At 44.0% G+C, this 20,787-nt stretch overlaps 1 protein-coding gene across 2 annotated transcripts in view; it reads right to left on the bottom strand.

The window, feature by feature from the left end:
- TBC1D5 (TBC1 domain family member 5) overlaps positions 1–20,787 on the bottom strand; it is a 571,110-nt gene that overhangs the window by 161,547 nt on the left and 388,776 nt on the right. For both annotated transcript variants that reach the window (XM_063452310.1, XM_063452309.1), the window contains exon 16: positions 2,612–2,718. In XM_063452310.1, coding sequence (XP_063308380.1) covers positions 2,612–2,718 — 107 coding nt within the window. The remainder of the gene's footprint in view (positions 1–2,611; positions 2,719–20,787) is intronic.

Raw genomic sequence — 20,787 nt, 5'->3', positions numbered from 1 at the left:
TGGGGAGGTGCAGGGAGCGGACGACGCGAGGACTTTTGTGGTGGGGTCCAACGGCCGGCCCATGCTCCTGAGTGCCCACAGCAATACGGAAGTCCAACCGGTGAGCGGAGACACCGGCATGGGGAAGAAGGAAGGAGGCCTGGCGACCCAGGGACAGTGTGGCGGCAGTGCCATGGGAGACTCCCCCCCAGGTGGCAAAACGGTCCGGCAGGGCCACCCTGCCGTTCTATAGTTCACATTTTTTATTTTTCTTTATTTTATTATTTCCACGCTTACATTTAATTTTTACGCAGTTGGCATAAATATGCAGGTCCTTCAAGAATTCAGGGAAAGTAAGATGGCCCAGTTAAGCATATACACTGCTTCCGTAACTTCATAAATGACTGCACACTCATATCATGGCATGCCAACATTGTCATTACCTAGCTGCTGCAAAAATCTTAATAGATGGGATTTATCGATGCCTCAAGATACCAGACTAATATAATGCTTCTGTTATATATGTTTACCGTATTACACGTTTAAGTAGTTATCTGAACTTATTATATTCTATGCAACGCACGCAACCAAATAGGTTTTACTGCCTGATGGCGCCATTTTGACATTCTGTTATGATAACACTACTGACATAATAGGCCTCTGCGTAGGCAAATGTAGGCTTATAACTGAGCACAATAAGTTTATATTTCACGAAACGCACGCAACCAAATAGATAAAACTGCATGCTGGCGCCATTTTGATATTCTGTTAAGATAACATTACTGACATAAGATGCCTCTGCGTAGGTAAAGGTACCATAACGCCTCTTTTAGTATTGCATGCCTGCACTGTGACTGTCTAAGCGCTGTTACATGACAAACAACTATTACCCATAAACTGAATAATGCGTTAGATATATGCAATAGCACTAGCACAATCTCTGCAATTTATACCATAACGCTTGTAAGTATATCCCTGCAAAGTTTGAATACGCCTATATGTTTTGATCGTATACGCCTCTGCGCAGGCGATAATCTGCATCTCTCCCTATATGCTGACAATTAAGCCTCTACGTAGGCGACTGTTCACCCTATTGAATGTTACTGCTTAAGCCCCTGCGCGGGCTACATGTTGCCTTAATATGAACCAGTTCGCAATCTGCACTTATACTGTGAAACAATACAAATATTCAAAACAAAAAATTGATTTTATGGCTGAAGATAAGTAATTAATAGCATCAATCCATAGTAACATGAATAACTGAGAATTGTTAAGTGCTAAACAGATATTTCATAGAACAGTAACATGAAAAGAAACGATTCCATGTCACTAAGTAAACATTTTAGCAGGGCAGGTGAAAGCGGAACATCCAACTGCCAATGGTAAGAGCGTGCAATCCACAGGTCCTGGTGATTGGACCCTGATAAAAGACTTCAGAAAGGGAGCTCTTCATTTTAGGTGGAAAGTGCTCTAAGCAAGTGATGTTAACTTGATCTTAAAAAAAACAACCAGATTTCTGTTAAAAAGCAATGACTTCGGTAGGGTATATTGTTAATTGGTGTATAGGTGGTAGGGAGAGAGATTTTTCATGTTACAGGCATTTCATATAAAAACAGAAAAAATCTACCCATGACAAATTGCTGTTAACTAAATTGGACTGTATTAAATATACGTAAATAGTAGCCAGAAAATGCAATGCCAATCAAATACTTTGCAATGACACTAATGAAAACATACATACTTCCTTAACATACATGTTTCCTCTATGGATAAGAAAGGGTCAATTTGTAGGAACATCTGAATGTAATTATTCTAATGAATGTAGATTAAAGAACAACATGTATAATGCATATGAGAACATTGGAAATATTCTGAATCTGTAAATTGTTTCCTAAAACAGAAATATATGTATTGCCAATTAAAAGAACATTCCTTATCTCAATTAAGTTGTTATGGTGTCCATAGATCCTGAATGCTTCTTACCTTAAGGGGATAAACCATTTATGAACAGTTTAACCCCAATGTTGTGTAGATGGTGAGCATCAGCTCGGCTCTTCCTCTTGCAATGAGAATGCCTCGGACTGGGAACCAGTGATAGGCTGAGAGTGTGAGTGGGCTCTCTGAGCCACCCAAAAAATAGTTTTGCTAACACACCTACGAATTTCTAGCTATGTAAATATAACTAATTTTTAGCTATGTGAATATAACTACAAGTATAGTACAACAAAAGTCTGCAAAAGCAGATTCTAGTTTACACTTGTTGCACACCTATAGACTATATGTGATGTTACAGGCTAATATCACCTAAAATATATTGGGGGTTCCCCAAGTTAAACTAATAACCTATTTGTGAAGTCTTTTGCAGTACTTGTTGCTAAACACTATTAATACAGCTTGGAAACCCCCCCTCTACTCTCAGCTCCAGTGATTAATGATATGTATAGTTGTCAGTGCAGATAGTAGATGACAGCCTCCAGACGTAATCTCTACATGTGGTCCCAAAACTTTATGCTAATGTCTATTACTAGCTGCCAAGCAAGCTCTTGGTCTTAAAACACATTCCATCACTTTGATAGGATAGTTTTTGCATTCTATAAAGCAATAAATAATAGAGTATTGTATTATACTGTACCTTCGGGTCACGTAGAAAAAGAGCCTTGAGGATGAGAGAGTGAACATCTCCAACGGGTGGGTAATGCATCAAAAGTCCCAAACAGGTTTGATAGTTGCTTGAGATCACTAGTAGAGAGAGGGTCAAGAAGTGGGGTTAATGCACAAGAAGCTAAATCCAACCAGTCATAATCTTTCATTATGCACAAGATCTATCTATACGTCTCAATCAGGACTAGCCCTCATACCGTCCTCACTCAAGATGCAGAAACAAGAGAATCTCTGTCAGCATATGCCCCTGTCTATAAAAGGATGGACACGTAAGATGAGATACAACATTCTGTAACCTTCAAATGTTTCTACAAATCATGTGATGGACACTCATTAAATGACTAGGTTTGCATTTGACCTCAGAATAAAATGGAAATTGACAGGATTTATCCCATTGCTCTTAAACAATAGAATTTGATTGAGATACCTATATCCCACTGACCATTTATCCTGACCATTGGGCCACGTTCTTATGCTGGTATTATGCAAGTGCAAAAAGTGTCCATCTAGCAGTGACAAAATACTTGCACACTATAAAGTTGGAGGAGTCAAAGGAGATGAAGGAAGGCCGGAGAAAGTTATATAACATTAAAATATAAATTGCCAATCTGAGATATTTTAATTTTCTATGAATAAACTGCATTGTATGATAACACTGAGAACCCACTTATAAAGACACATTATTATGTAATATGTTGGTGTATCCAAAACGCAAAAACAAACTTATTGAAATAAGTGCTCTATTCTAAATTTAAACACTCTGATCATTCAGTGGGTTTAACAATACAATTTATTATGATAATTTTAGTATTGGGGTGCCTTTCTTCATCTTTCTATCTTAAAAATATACAATGCATATTTTGATTCAGACTAAATGGTATTTTTTCGCAGTTTCTCAAAACATTTAATGCTTTCAGCAAAAGCTAAATTGAGGCATAATATATCTTTAAAATATAATAAAATATCGCTAGAGTAGCTAAATTTGATAGCAGATTCCATTTTTTTTTGAGCAGCTAAGTACCTGTACTTAGTGTAGGACTTTTACATTTTTAAAACAATAGGTTTCCCCCCCTCTTTTTCTATTTCCTAAATCATACATTTTACAAGGGCAATTACTAAACACATCATTCAAGGCAGGTCTATGAAAATTGTATTTTTTTCCTCCCATCCAAATGCAAGCAATCCATCTGCTGTGGCTGTCAAAGCAAAGCCTATTAATGATGCTTGTTTAGTATACCATATTGACTGCCTGCAACAATACTATCTGGAAGTGCATTACAAATAGGCATTTTTTTTTCTGGCTACGTTCAGTGCTTTCATCGTGTAAAAGTGGCAGAAAAGCAGATATTTTTTTTTTCTTTGTTAAAAAAAAGTTTCTCAACAAACAGCTTAAGAGTTAAATGAAAAACGAGTAGAGTCATATCGGATACATCAAATATGTAATACCATATTGAGACTTATTCAGTAATCTGAGAATGTAGGTGAGCTAAAAAAAAAAAAAAATCCCCAATGTATCCTATATTCCAAGACTCTGCTATTTTTGCTAAAAAAAATGTTTTTTTAAATCCTCTAAATTCACTGTTTAGTGAAAAAATCCTTATGATAAAAAAGTGTCAACATTCTGTATCAAACCAGTTGATCCAAACCTATGCAGTAATTCCAAGGGGTTATTTCATATTTAGTTTTCCCAAAAGGAAATAGCATCTATCTTTGGTTTGTCAGCCATGTTTTTCTTCAACTGCAGTTGTAGTCTGTCGGTATTCCTTGTGTGCGAACTATTGTTATTGACATACTGTTATACAATGTCACACGATCCTCTCTCCAGTTTTCCTTTTGAGGGACAATCACTTCATAGGGAAGTGATTCAATTTTGTGGGGAATTGAACTCTTGAGAAACCTTAATTAATATATTTGTGGTATGTAAGTGTATTACCGTATAGGTGTTATTTTGTGTGTTTTATGCACTCCTACTTTGATATTTGACTTTTCGTTAGTACTGGTGAGGAATTCAGAGCTTGGTTTATATTTTATCACTGTGTACTTTTTTCTGTTTAATATGACGTCTGTAAATTGTTTCTCAAAAACAAAGGACTAGAACTAGATTTATGTAAATTTTTAAAGATTACTTGTTTCCTAAAACAATTGTTACCAACCTGTTACTCGTTATAATGTCTGTGATTATTGTTAATGGGGAGACTGCAAAACATGGGTACTTGAGATCTGGTCTGGTAAATGCCATAGAGTGTTAAGATACCACTGAATCTAGATTAGAAAGATAACTTGATACCAGCCATAGTTATGCAAGCTGGTGTGCTGATTTCTAAATAATGAGGAGAGAACGAGGAAAAAAGCCAAAGGATTGATGAAAAGCAAAACCATCCTTTATTTTAGCCATATGAGGGGAACAAAATAATTTACAACACCAGTAGATTAAATATCTTCTAAATATCTTCTAACCCAGAGATCTTTAGAATAATCTATAAAAAAAATATGGCTCAAGTGGTATAGTTGTGAACTACATGTGGACTTCAAAACTGAATGAGATCATTACATTCCAGATCCTATGTCGTGCTAATGAGTATGCTGCCTTGACGATCTCTATGATGTCACAAAAACAATGCATTTATGTGTTGCAGAATGACCGGTCAGAAAGACAGGCCAATGTCACCATATCTGCATGCACACTCTTTAACTTGGCTTTACTTGGATTTGGATACACTCGTATCCAAAAATATTGAAATTAGGGCTCTCAATTCAACTGGTACATTTTTTAGGCACCGAAAAAAGAGAAAAAGAAGAAGCAGTTTCAGTGTGTCAGATTATTTCTACTCATAAAATATCTTAAAGTGGGACTGTAACCCTAAAGAAGAGATTATTCTCAACTGATATCTTTAAGTCCTTGAAGATGCCATCCTTCAAAGAGAGGAAAGTTTGACATTCAGAACTTCATTTAAGAGTCGGATTATTTTCTAGCATTAAGGTAAGAGATGAAACATACAATAAGAACTCATATAAAAGAAGTGTGTGTAAATATAGGTATATGAAATTATGTGTAGGTAACTTTTTATGGTATCAACAACATAAGATCTTTCAGTGGTGTATGCTGCTCTGATTTTTTTTTTTTTTTAAATGTTTGCATTTTTTTGCATTTAAAATGCTAAATTGATCTTTCGTTGCTAGATAAAACAAACAAGGTTTCATCTTACTGTATTTTGGCAGGCAATAGAATTAACACACCCCTGCCAATCTTGGGAAGAATTAGATTAAATAATGTTCATGAGATAAAGATGTGTTGCCTTCAGTAATGTGGTTTTAGCAGCTGAATATCATACGACAACATATGAAAAATCAGATTAGCATGTATGTGGATACGGCAGAAATATGAACGTTTTTTTTCCCTGCCAATGACGGTTTGTCTGTATGCTAAACAGATTAACATCAAAAAGAAAATGAATTGGATCAATTATTGCCTGCCAAGAGCCTGAGCTATCATCAGGCAAAACCCTTCAACAAACTATAATACATACACTGATTGGGGTGTCACATAATTCTCTGATAACATGGGGTCTTGAGAACCTCCAAAAGGGTTTTAACTAGCTTTTATTTCAGTTTTTCAGCAGACACTGCTCTCTACTGCATACTTGAAAAAACTAATTTAGAAGTTGTGTACATATATTAATAGGTTTGCACCTAGAAAATGGGCTTATGGGACCAGTTAGTGAGTTTAGTCACTGGGTATAGCTTAAACGAATTCTTGGCCAGGAGGTCTCCACTTCCTTCCCTTATGAGGGATAACCTTGTGCGGTGTGAGTTCAGAAACAAGCAGATCATAAAACTACAACATAAGCAAAGTTTTCGTGGTCAGAAAGGATATAGGTAAGCAGCCAGCAAAATACAGCTTTGTATGCCTGGAGAACAGAGATTTGCTCTGGAGCTATGATTATATTTTGCCAAACATAGTCTTAAAGTCAAATCTGGCATGTTCCCAGGTAGGACACAAAATACAGATTTCTTCAGCATTGCAGTATACAATATTCCATATGGGAAGATACACACTTACAGACTGGTAATGTCATATGATTCGTGCCATGGTCTTTATGATCACCCAGCTGAATAGATTTGTTACATGGTGACAGGAGGACTGAAGAATCATGCAGTGGAAACACTCCACTGAAAATGTTTTTGTTTTTAACAATCTAGTAGATATTCTCTAAAAGAAAACGTGCGAGTATTTTTTCCTCTACGTTTTCTTTGGGGTATAAGAAAAAACAGCCTGAAAAAGCTGCAGATCTTGTGTCTGCAGCCTTTGTAGTCCCTCCCCTCTAACCGGTGGAACGCTCCAATAACTGAGAAGCCTCTGGGCTGAACCCGCGAGCACACACGCAACGTGTATCTTGCTGCACTTGGAATAAATTAAAGGCCATTTCAACCCATACATGAGTGTTTCAAAAGCACTTTGGGTAGCACTGACTAGTTGCCTTGCTAGACATTCATGTTTGCAAGGATGGTGTACCCATCTTAGGGGCAGTGTGTCACCAATGAAACCTTCTGCATAATGGGCAGGAGTGGACTTAGACCTCCACCTGGAAACAGGAGGATATTTATCAACATGTTCTGAAAAGTGGCAGTTAAATTCTGTCATTATTTTCATTGCACCTAATAAAGTGAACTAAAGAGAGACCGTTTTCATTTAAAATTATGCTAGCTTTCCTACAAATTCCCATATCAGAAGACCACCAAATGTATGTATAGTCACGGAAAAATGCATAAATCCGTTGCGTCAGTGAAAAAACGGCACATATTAAAAAAAATTACGGTTAGGGCGCAAGAAAGGCAACGGATGAAAAGATCTGACAGGGGGGACGTGGCTTGGATGCCGACCAGGATGGACGCTTAAGCTACGAGCTCCGCTCCACCGGTCCCTACACAGCCCTTCTAATCGGCCAAAACTGCTCCTGATGGGAAGAAATCGTAGGGGTGACCCTCCAAGAACCCCCAGGGGACCCCAGACACAACAACCGGTGGGCCCGATGGACGATTTTGTCCACTCTCCGGCGGATTCACGCAGAGAGACCGGAGGCCCCAAAATGGCGTCTGCCTCATCCACACCCGGAGCTCCGTCTTCCTCCACTCTGGACGGGGTCATGGACGAAATCCGCGCCCTCGCGGCCAACATGGTCACCAAGGCAGACCTGCTGATACAAACCACAACCATCCAGGACGCCCTACGGGCTGAAATAGCCGGCATTAGAGCAGAAGTAGCGGCACAAGGTACCCGCGTGCAAGGTCTGGAGCGCTCCCATGAGGCCCTGAACACTAGACTGATCGCCACAGACACAGCCGTGGCCCGGCAGGGCAGCCTGCTCCTACAACTTCGGAGAACAACAGAGGATCTGGACAACCGCGGGCGCCGCTGCAACATTCGGGTGCGCGGCCTGCCAGAAGCAGAGGGCGAGGAGCAGGTTGAATCCGAGCTGACGGCCCTGTTCCGCCTGATTTTACACGACAACAACACCATGGAGATCAGGTATGACAGAGCGCATAGGGCACTCAGGCCCCGCTCCTTAGAGGACAGCCCAAGGGACATTATCTGCTGTTTGCACTCATTTGCTGTCAAGGACGCCATCATGAAGGCGGCCAGATCCCAACACACATGGGAATACAAGGGGGCTCATGTATCTTTATTTAATGATCTGTCCCCAGTGACCATGGAGGCTAGAAGGGCGCTAAGACCCATCACCACACTCCTTAGAGACCGCAACATTGCGTACAAATGGGGCTTCCCATTTGCCCTCATGGCGAGACACCAGAACGGGTGGATAGCGATTCACTGGCCGGAAGAGGTCCCCAAGTTCTTGGAGGATCTCGGCCTACCACATGTGACCGTACCGGATTGGGTGCTGGGTCCGCTGGAGGCGGGCCCGAGGCCACAACGAGCATCACGCCGACGCAGGGGTCGGTCCCCACTGGAACTACCCCACCACCGCCGAGAAGCGAGAGGGGGCCAGGAATAACGACTACCAGCGATAACGCTGTCCCACCGGATGGTCCCCCCCCACACACCCTAGGGCGACCCTTACCCCGTAGTGTCGCAAGGCCCACTTACCCGGAATTGCAAACCTCGCTGACGCTTGTACGGGGTCACTACACGACATTGGACTAACGCTGTCAATAGACCTGTACTGCCCGAACCCTGCCGCAAATACACCTCTGGTGCCACCTGCCTAGTGTTGGAAAAACTGTCTCTCCGGAACTGTGAACTTGTCTGGCACTGACTCCCTCCCACACGATGCACCGACGGCCCCGCTATTTATGTCCCTCTGCAGCCCAAGAAACCCAGACCCTCCCTCCAGAAACGTTTGCAAGGGCCCACGGGGATACCCATGTTGGGGTGGGATGAGATGGGGGGGGGGGGTGAGGGGTCATGGATTGCCTAGTTCCTGCACAGTAGTTGCTACTATTGCCCTCCTTTTCGTTGTTTACACACGGGACACTGCCACGCATGGAACAGCCTTCAACACCGTTGCTGTAACTGAACTGTACGACATTTTCAGCAACTGGGCCCAGAGACTACCCACAACTGCTAAGTACCCACAAATACCGTATTATCGTGTATATGTTTTGCTATCCTATCTCTTTATATGTTTATATGTTCATCATAACTACTACTGCTGATATGCATCTCATGCTCTCTGAATGGGGGCACCAGACTGGGTACAGAGTTGGATAAACGGACAGTTAACGATGATTTAGGGGCTGGTGGGTGCAAATAACTTGATCACCGCCATAGGAACTGTAGAGAGTGACATACATTCAGCGGGTGCCACGGGAAGGACACATGGAATCCACCCATGTAGGGTCCCCAGCAAGAAACACACATAACTCGGGACTGGGATAACATACTCGCAACTCACAGTTAACTCCACAGGGCGGGATACCGGGGCAAAGGCTCTGGGGGTCAGCCCGGGGGGTGGGGAGCTGGATAGACTACCCGGGGGTGGCTTCTACGGAGGGGGTGGGTAAGGGGTGCTACCGGTTGATAATGTTGTTGTTGTTATTGCTGATATTGTAACTGCATATACCCACAGAGTTTAACATGCTATAATACTGTTTGATCCCCATATGTTTGACTTTCCCACGACTACACACTAGGGCAGGGCACTGGACGGAGCGTATCGGACTGGAACCTGACTTATCTATAACACTCAGGACACACGAATCCTGGATTGAAATCCAACCACCGCTCTACACTATCACTGGCGCAAAATCCTCAGAGGAGCCCCAGGCTTTTCCCCCACCGATCAGGCCATCGGGGGGACACCTGGCCACTCCTGCTGTGGCGCAAGTGACTCTCCTCTTCTAGGAGATTGCGGGGTACCCTCCCCCGCTGGGGACGCTCCCCTAAGGAAGAGCACCTCTGGCTCACCCTTATTTTATTTCACCCTAGATTTTACCTTATACTCCCTCATCCACCCCACTGACCCTCACTACGAACATCCCCTACATTCACTCCCACACAAATTCACTCTCGCCCACACTACCACTGGTGGCGGCTGCACACATCCTAGCCAGGCAAAGATAACAGGTGGAGACATTCCCCCGAGAATCGGTCACAAAACAAGACACGCGGGATCCCTGTCCCCCTAACTGTACTCAGAACTAACCTAGACACATAGGACAGTATACCTCATAGTCACATATCAGACACCACTAGCTGGCGTTGCTTTCCCGACTGCCCGTCTCACCCGGACCCTCCAACTGAGGACCGAAACGAAGGAACACGAAAGGAACTATGGCATACAGCCGTGCACCCCTGTCCGTCATGACCCTCAATTGCAGGGGCCTGAATATCCCTGAACGCCGCTCCCACCTACTACGATCCCTGCGACAGAAACACATTTCGATAGCAATGCTACAGGAGACCCACTTCAAGGAGAATGCGGCTCCCAAACTTAGGAGCACCCACTATCCAGTGAGCTATTGCAACAACCATCCGACGGCATGCCGAGCGGGGGTCGCGATCCTACTTGCTGCGAACCTAGGCTTTCAGGAGCTGGATAGAATGGCTGACGAACAAGGACGCTACCTCTTCCTGAAAGGTATAATAGCCGACAAGCTATACACCCTTGCAACCATATATGCCCCCAACTCGAAACAAATGCAATTCCTACGTGGGACACTGGACAAGCTCCACGGATTTTCGGAAGGGGCGTTAATAGTGGGGGGGGATTTTAACGCCCCCTTAGATCCTCTCATGGACTCATCTACTGGCCACAGTTGCCTATCTCAATCCCGCATCAGGTCCATTCGCAAATCTTTGGACAAATTGACATTAGTAGACTGCTGGAGAACGACTCATCCTTCCGTCAAAGATTACACACACTATTCGGTGATACACAACCGATACTCCCGAATAGACTACGTATTCATCAAACAAGAAGGACTCTCCCGTCTACGGACGGCCACCATAGAACCGGCCACATGGTCGGATCATGGTTCAGTCCGGGTGGAGCTGGAATCTCCACTATTTAAGCCGGCAACATGCACATGGCGCCTGAATGAATCCCTACTCCAAGACGTGGGGGTGAGAGGGGAAATCTCACGGGCACTGGAAACTTATTTCGCCGAAAACGGAACGGATGAGATGTCCCCGGTAACGGTGTGGGAAGCCCACAAGAGTGTGATTCGTGGTACACTAATCAGTATCGCAACGCGCAAACTGAAAGACCTGACCAACGCGATGGCAGACGCGTACAAATCCATCACACGCCTCGAACTGCAACACAAACGCTCCCAGCTATCCGCGACCTACGATGCACTGACAGAAGCCAGGCGAACTTTGCAGACCCTACTCACACAAAGATACCATCGCTCGCTCCAGAGATCCAAAACATTTTTCTATACCCATGCAAATAAAGGTGGGAAGTTTCTCGCCCGTCTTTTGAAAGGAGACACACCCCGCACTCAGGTGAGAAAGTTACGTCTAGCAAAGGGCAATACATCCCCGTACCCAGAAGATATAGCAAATGAATTCCGGGAATACTACAATGCTCTCTATAACCTTCGCACCTCGGAGAGTCCGGCACGCAGAAGAGAATCATCGACGCTCATTAGAGCGTACCTGGAGAGTAATGTGCGAAAACGGCTGAACCCTGAGGCAGCAGCTACACTAGATGAGCCGATCACTATAGAAGACCTGGCAGCAGCGCTGAAAGGCACGAAAACCGGACGAGCACCAGGACCAGATGGGTTTTCTACGGGGTATTATAAACACTTCGCCGTGACACTCTTGCCATGGCTGATGAAAGCAGTCAACAAAGTCGCGGAAGGAGGCAGCTTCGGCACGGAATCCCTGACAGCAACAATCACAGTCCTGCTCAAACCCGGCAAAGACCCGGAACAATGCGGTAGTTATCGCCCAATTTCTCTACTGAATGTAGATACGAAGCTCCTAACGAAAGTATTGGCAACTAGACTCCAAAGGACACTACCGAGCCTGGTTCACGCAGACCAAACAGGGTTCATCCCGGGTCGGGAAGCGCGAGACAGCACATTACGTCTATTCTCCATTCAACACCATGCACAGAAATTTCAGAAACAGCTCCTTCTACTGTCCACGGACGCCGAGAAGGCATTTGACCGGGTCAACTGGGACTACATGTTTCAAACACTTCGATCCCTGGGCATTGGTCAGAGGACCATGACGTGGATTACTGCCTTATACAGTAAGCCGAGAGCGGCAGTTCGGGTCAACGGAGCACTGACGGTTAGCTTTGGTATCGCGAACGGAACCAGACAGGGCTGCCCCCTATCACCACTCCTGTTTGCACTCGCACTGGAACCACTCCTACAGGCGATCCGGGACTGTCCAGACATCCACGGCTACACCTGGCAAGGCACAGCACATAAGGTGGCCGCATACGCGGACGACCTTTTGTTCTTTATCTCACAACCTCGGATCACATTGCCATGTGTGCTCTCGGAGATGGACAGATTCGGCCGAATCTCGGGGTTCAAGCTCAACCTGGCGAAATGCGAAGCACTAAACATCACCATGCCCACGGCGGAATACTCAGCCCTCGGCTCCCTATTCCCATTCCGGTGGTGCACGGACGCGATGAAATATCTGGGCATCTGGATCACCACGAACCACCGGGACATATACCCGCGCAACTTCGCGAAGCTACTGTCGAGCATCGAAACCGACTTAAAAAGATGGTCCCACTCTCTCCGAGTATGGGATGCAAATAGCGTTAAATTTAAACTCGCCTCCTACCCTTCCCCTATGACTCCGATACTCCGAAATAGGGAATTTCCACCGGGAATGGCCCCCAGGAACTTTCGAAACATAGAACAGACTGGGTTACAACGCCTTTACCAACTATATAGGGAAGGGGATGTCATACCCTTTACAGACCTCCAACAGGATGCCCACCTGACTCCAGCAGACTTTTTTAGGTATCTCCAGATTAGAGACTTCGCTAGAAAATCCCATATAAAAGCAGCAGCCCAGAGACAGCTCACTTTTTATGAGAGACTGTGTAGAGAGGGTTATAACCCTAAGGGAATGATCACACTCTTGTACGCTCATCTTAGCACGGAAACAAAAGAATGGGGTAGCCTGAAGTATACTGATAGATGGGAGTCGGACCTGGGGGAGGTGCTGGAGGGAATAGAATGGCAGGAGATCTGGGAAGCTACCAAGAGCGCTTCTGTGTGCGTCACGCAACAGGAGCAGGCATGGAAAACCATGCTTAGGTGGTATACTACTCCAATCACCTTGCACAAAATGCGCAAGATAGATACGGACGAGTGCTGGAGGGGGTGCGGACTCCGAGGCACGTATCTCCACATGTGGTGGGAATGCCCGAAACTCCGTGGTTTCTGGAAGGCGGTCGAGGACCTGTTGCGTCAGACCTTTGGCAGACCCCTGGCCTTAGACCCGTGGATCTACTTGTTAAATAGAACTATTGCGGGATGGACGAGAGGAGAGCAGAAACTAGTACGGGCGATAACTTTAAGTGCACGCAGAACGGTAGCAACGGCATGGCTCTCACCTGAAGGCCCGGAGTTTGGGGGGGTGATCTCTAGGATAAAGGAAAGCAGAATCATGGACGATCTGACCGCTAGATTGAGAGGTACAACCATGGCCTTCCAGAGGACATGGGCACCCTGGGACAATAGTGTTATGGGCTCCAGTAACGAGTGACGTGGGAGGTCTCCAGTTTGATTCGGGATTTGGCCCCATGGGGCCATTGCAGGACTGAGTCGCTTTAACCTCACGCACCCCCCCCCCCTACCCTCCCTACTCCTGTCCTCGTATCCTTCTCTTCCTTCTACTTCACCTTCTCTTCTTTAACCTTTTCTCTCTTCTTTAAGTTTTTTTCTTTCATTATTCTTGTTATACCCTTGATTGACAAGGGTGCTATTCTTGTTCTATATTCTTTCGTCTCTTATGTTATAGGCTATGTTGTCAATATCGAATTTCATCACCCAGGCATGAGTATAGTGATTGGGCATTGAAGATGCCTACAGTACGGCCTCACGTAGATAGAGACAGGGCTCCTCTATAAGATAAGCAGCCTGATTATTCCTTACGAATCCTAGAGGGGAGGCAAGTTGAACGACCTACATGCTGAGGCTGGGAATATGGGCTGATATCGAATGTTATATACTCAACTCTGATCTTTTGCACGGTGGCTTCTGCGCAAGCCACGCGGTCATGTTACTTTTGCTATGCCTATTTTCTATGAGCATACGGTAATTCGATAATATAGCTGTACAAAAACATAAAATCCTCGATGGGAGGCAAGTTGTTCAGAATGTATAAAACGATTTATCTTATGGGCTGATGCCAATTCTTCTGTTTATAAGTTTGATGTTTTATATTGAGGCTTCTGCGTAAGCCAAAAGGTTGTATTATGCTTGCCTTACCTATCGTGTGCAAAAATAAAGAATTTAAAAAAAAAAAAGATGGTCCCACCCACACATCTCGTGGCACAGCAGAATAGCAGTCCTCAAAATGAATATTCTTCCGAGGGCCCTATACTTGTTCCAGACTATACCGATAGCCCTACCGGCCAAATTCTTTTCGTCCCTAAAATCAGCGGTTATCAAATACGTATGGAGAGGGGAGAGGTCCAGGATACGCCACGACATACTATGCATGCCTAGACACAGGGGGGGCTTAGCACTTCCCGACTTCAAAAAATATCACCAGGCAGCAACGCTACAGAGGATTCTGGAGTGGCATGAAACAGAGACGACCAAACAATGGGTACTCCTGGACCGAGAAGGTGGGGACACAAACCTGAAAGCGGCGATCTGGAGGAGACGAGCGACGAGAGCCAACAGAAGTGTAGATGGCGACCCAATCACACAAACCCTCCTCACATGGGAGACCCTCAGGGAAACAACACAAATCTCCCCTACCCCCAGCCCCTTGTTACCAATCGCTCATAACCCCGACATAGGTGGAGGATTGCCAACGAACGCCTGGTCCTTCCTGGGCGAGGCGGACTACATCCCAATCTATAAAGTTACTAGGGGCGGCAACCTGAAATCCTTAGATTCATTACTAGACACACGACCGCGCTCACATATGACGGTCTTTCGGTACATGCAACTAAAGCACTACTATGACTCACTCCCACACAAAGATAAGCTCCACAGAGACCTAACATGGTACGAGAAGTTATGCACTCATGGCACCCCATTAGAGAATGCTATTTCGAAACTCTACCAACATCTACTAACCAGCCCCGACCTGGAAAATAACACCTTTAAACGACACTGGGAACGAGCCATGGACAAGACCTTTACGCCGACACAATGGGACAAGGCCTTGATATGGCAGCATAAAAGCTCCTCTAGCTCCCACTACCAGGAGGTGAATTATAAGTTACTTTCCATGTGGTACCGCACTCCAGTGTTACTACATAGGATTTTCCACACTACACCACCAACATGCTGGAGATGCCAAGAGGATAGGGGAACCATGCAACACATATGGTGGGATTGTAGACAGATTGTTCCCTACTGGGATCGAACCAAATCCGACATTCAACTGATCCTGGGGGATGACCTTGATTGGTCGGAAGAATTAGCTTTATTACACATCTCCCCACAACCGGTGCCCACCTACAAGAAGTCTATCATGCGTCACCTACTCAACGCAGCCAAATCGCTCATACCAGTATATTGGAAGAAAACAGGCATACCCACACGGGAGGAATGGATCCACAGAGTCGAGGACATCAGGTCAGCCGAAGCTCTAAAAGCGGAACTGACGGGCAGGGAGACACAATTTGCTGAAGCCTGGTCACCGTGGTATACCTACCGTGCACGGCCATAGGGGGGGTCCGGGAGGTAGACGGGTCGTGGGACAGTAACACGTCCCCAGCACCCACGATACACGCATTACGCCCCGAGACCACTATTTCACACCCACTCAATCAGACTGAGACGCTAACATACCGCATACATACCACAAAACGGTCGAGAGACGAACACATCCCTACCGACTGGACGAGCACATAAACCTCCACTCCCTACAGTGACAACCCTAGACTTCACTCTACCACAGCCACGGGAAGACTTTTAGAGATGACAACCACGCCCCCACAGAGACCACAACGAAGGGCACCCCGCACAGACACCACCGGGGACTCTACACCACTTATGGGACAGCTTTGCGGTAGGGTCTTAGGATGTGTGCAGCAACCCCGAGACACCACAACATACACACGCCAGACTCCTACATCACCTCCTCCCAGAAAACCATGAACAAGTTAGGTCCACGATTACACTGAACCAGGCATGTAACAGGCAAACTTCCTCACTCTTTACCCCCGTCATGCCGCAACACAACCACGGGAATCTAGTTAGAACATCTGCCTGGATGACGACCACCCTTCCCGGCCATATAACTACTACCAAACTAGATACTGTAATAGGCTCCCTACGATTAACCACCTATGCCCACTCCATGGTGGGAGACACAACTGTCCTAAGAGCGAAGCCACTACATAATGGTATGAAACGAGATAGGGGGACACTGACTACACAACGGCTTCGATCCGCACGGATCGCCCCCCCCACTAGTTTCCCTGTCCCTACACAATACACCTAACAACACCCCAACACTACTCACTCCTCCACACGATCTCTAGTTAGATCACCCTTCTCCTTCAAATTGATCTGTACGACATACCCTCATAGACGACGGTTTGGGAATGTACTGCGACCACGGAACCACACTTGTTGTATACCTATGACCGCTATTATGCTCACTTAATCCTAAAATACTCGGACGCTCTCAGTCCCAAAACATATTGACGCTCAGATCCTTTGAACCTCACCCTATAGAACAGGAACACTTTACACAATGTTATTGGTTAAGTAACGAAGCAATAGAACAAAATCTCGTTTACACCTGTACGCAACCATGTTATCTGTAAAGATATTAATCTACTGCATTATTTCACTGACTGTTTCTTGGGGGCCTGCGAGCTCACCATTGTCCCTACTTTTCTATTAATAAAAACTTGATTTTCAAAAAAAAAAAAGAAAAGATCTGACAGATTTAATACACTGCACCAAAAATCTGCCAATACTTAAGTTGGAAAAAGGTTTGCCAACACTTTGACCTATCTCGTCCACTGAGCTAGGTGTATGACTAACTAGTACACACATGGCAAACTGTACTGCAGAATTCTGAGCAGTCACTTACACCTACAATCAGTGCTGATGTAACATTTAATTTCACTCAATTTAAGCTGCATTTCCTGAACAAATATAGATGTAAATGAATTAAATAAAAAGCCGAAATATGTAAACCATTGTGGGTTAATTAAATATAAAGCATCATTCTTTGTTTATCCTTTAGATAGGAACCATTAATGTGTACCCAACAAACTCAGTATGTAACATATATTGTCGTGCTTATCATTTTATTGCCAGGCTTTCAAGTCTGAATTTGATAAGCTATGAAGGAGGTCTTGATTTATGAATCAAGCCATAAAACTGCCACATAATGTGTTAGTGAGGAGCTTACACTTTCTTTGGGCTTGCCAGCAATTAATTGGAATCTTTTCAATTATTTTTCCTTTCTTTTTTTTTTTTTTTTAAAAGCAAGAGTTTATCCTTACCTATTTTCCAACCAATATTTTTAGTTCTGTTATATTGCAGAAATAAAACATATTCAATTATAAACTGAAGTAAGAGATATTCTATGTTTCTTTTTTGTTTTGTTTGAAAAGCATGATTTATAAATGATGCCTTTCCTTTTAGACATATTCAGGTTATTTAGTAGTTACTAAAAAAAAATTAACTCCCATTACCCATTACTCATATCCACCACAACCCACTTCTTCCAATATTAAAATGTAACAATTTACAAACGGCAAGTAAATAAACACGAGCAAGCACCGACAATGAACACCCCTACATTCATTCCCATATACTCCACACAAATAGACCAATGCATTCATTCTCATAAACCTGTCATAGATAGAACCCTGCATCCATTCCAATACACACCGCACAGGTAAATGTCTGCATTGACTACCACACATTCGACAGAGAGTGACTCAATGATTCCCCATTTATACTACTACAGTATATCAAACACAGACAAACCCATTCCCATACACACCACACAGGTAAATGATTGCATTCATTACCACATGTTACACATATACCAAACGCAGACCCATTCCCATACATTCCACATGGTTAAACCCATGCATTCCCATACACTCCACATGGATAGGCGCCTGCATTCATTCCCATACATTCCACATGCTTAGACACCCTTATTCATCCCCAAATCTTTGAACAGATAGACTCCTGCAATCATTCCCATAAATTCCACACAAATAAATCCTTGCATTTATTCCTATATATATGCCATACAAACAGACTGCTGCATTTGTTCCCATACATTATACATAGATAGACCACCTCCTTCAATTTCATACACTTAACACAAGAAGATCCCTGAACTTATTCTGATACACTCCAAACAAATAGAACTCTGCATTCATTCCTATACACTCAATGGAGATAGCCCTCTGCATTCATTCCCATACACTCAACAGACACCTGTATTCATTCCCATACACTCTACAGACACCTGTATTCATTCCCATATACTCTACACATATACCTTTGCATTTATTGTCATGCACTCCCCACAGATAGACCCCTCCATGTGTACACCATGCTGTGCATATGTTTATTTGTGGTGGTCAGTAGCTGATAGGCCTTGCTAGTAGCGCCAGGACTGGAAATTCTGAGATGTGAAGAATGTAATGTGCAAATGAATAGACTTCAATATATTTTCTAAATTTCTGCTCCACATTATCCAACAAGGCTGTTTTAAGAAATTTTAGATGACTTAGCAATTATATTTTAGTTGCATAAATACCGTATATACTCGAGTATAAGCCGACCCGAATATAAGCCGAGGCCCCTAATTTTACCCCAAAAAACTGGGAAAACTTATTGACTCGAGTATAAGACTAGGGTGGGAAATGCAGCAGCTACTGGTAAATTTCTAAATAAAATTAGAGTCTAAAAAAAATATATTAATTGAATATTTATTTACAGTGTGTGTATAATGAATGCAGTGTGTGTGTATGAATGCAGTGTGTGTATGAGTGCAGCGTGTGTATGAGTGCAGCGTGTGTATGAGTGCAGTGTGTGTATGAGTGCAGCGTGTGTATGAGTGCAGCGTGTGTATGAGTGCAGCGTGTGTATGTGTGCAGCGTGTGTATGTGTGCAGTGTGTATGTGTGCAATGTGTGTATGTGTATGAGTGCAGTGTGTGTGTATGAGTGCAGTGTGTGTGTATGAGTGCAGTGTGTGTGTATGAGTGCAGTGTGTGTGTATGAGTGCAGTGTGTGTATGAGTGCAGTGTGTGTATGAGTGCAGTGTATGTGTGCAGTGTGTGTGTATGTGTGGTGTGTGTGTGTATGAGTGCAGTGTGTGTGTGTATGAATGCAGTGTGTGTATGAATGCAGTGTGTGTGTATGTGTATGTGTGCAGTGTGTGTGTGTATGTGTGCAGTGTGTGTGTGTGTGTGTGTGTGTGTTGCAGTGGTGGGGGGGTGGGCAATTTTATTATTTTATTTATTATTATTTTTTATTATTTTATATTATTATTTATATTTTTTTCATTATTATTTCTTCTTATTATTTTTTATTTTCGTCCCCCCTCCCTGCTTGATACATGGCAGGGAGGGGGGCTCCTTCCCTGGTGGTCCAGGATTGGTAGTTCTTCTGTCGCGGCTTTCGCGAGACTTACACTGGGAGCTGACCGAGGTGCTGAACGGACGGCGCGGAGGAGGAGAGAGCTGACAGGAGCTGCAGGACGGGTAAGTAAGATCTCTGCCAGCCCCCTCTCCCTCAGTCTGTATTATGGCAATGCAAATTGCCATAATACAGACTATTGACTCGAGTATAAGCCGAGTTCTGGTTTTTCAGCACAAAAAATGTGCTGAAAAACTCGGCTTATACTCGAGTATATACGGTAGTTATTTAGAATAAGAACAATGTCTCTTATTTAGACAGAGTGATTTTTAAACACCTTTATTGTAGTTTAAAGACACATTACTGTGAGTATTATTGCTGCAGAGCTCTTTTATACACTCACACAATATAGAGCTCCTAGAAAAGAGGGACATTAGGATAGACAAGGAACAGAGGGATGCGGGTCCAAAGTAGGGACTGACCCTCCTACATTGGGGCGATTGGAAGGTATGCTGCACTATGTACTTGCTAAACTGGCAGTGTCCAAACCTGATTTATCAAAATGGAACCTGCAGCTTCTTTTTTATCAATGCTGGAGCTGAGGATTGCTATTTCTAAGGACGTGTATAGCGATTTATCATAGCAGTCCTCTGAATCATCGAGAGCACACGTGTGATGTTTTATAGGACTGCAGAGAGCAGTCAAAGTATATACAAGCCTTATGCTATAATTTGTGGGTTCGAAAAATATAAGCCTCCAGAGTAATGATGGCTAAACCTTGGCACTACAGCTGTTACTTGGTATGTTTCCCATGAGGCTTTGCAATCTGAATGGCTGGCTGGCTAAGCCTCGTAGGATCCACTGTTCACCACATCTGCAGTGCCAAGAGTAAGCAA

The sequence above is a fragment of the Pelobates fuscus genome, chromosome 4 (genome assembly GCF_036172605.1).
Source record: "Pelobates fuscus isolate aPelFus1 chromosome 4, aPelFus1.pri, whole genome shotgun sequence".
NCBI lineage: Eukaryota > Metazoa > Chordata > Amphibia > Anura > Pelobatidae > Pelobates > Pelobates fuscus.
Note: the sequence above shows the minus strand (reverse complement) of the source record. Positions and strands in the feature narration are given on the sequence as shown.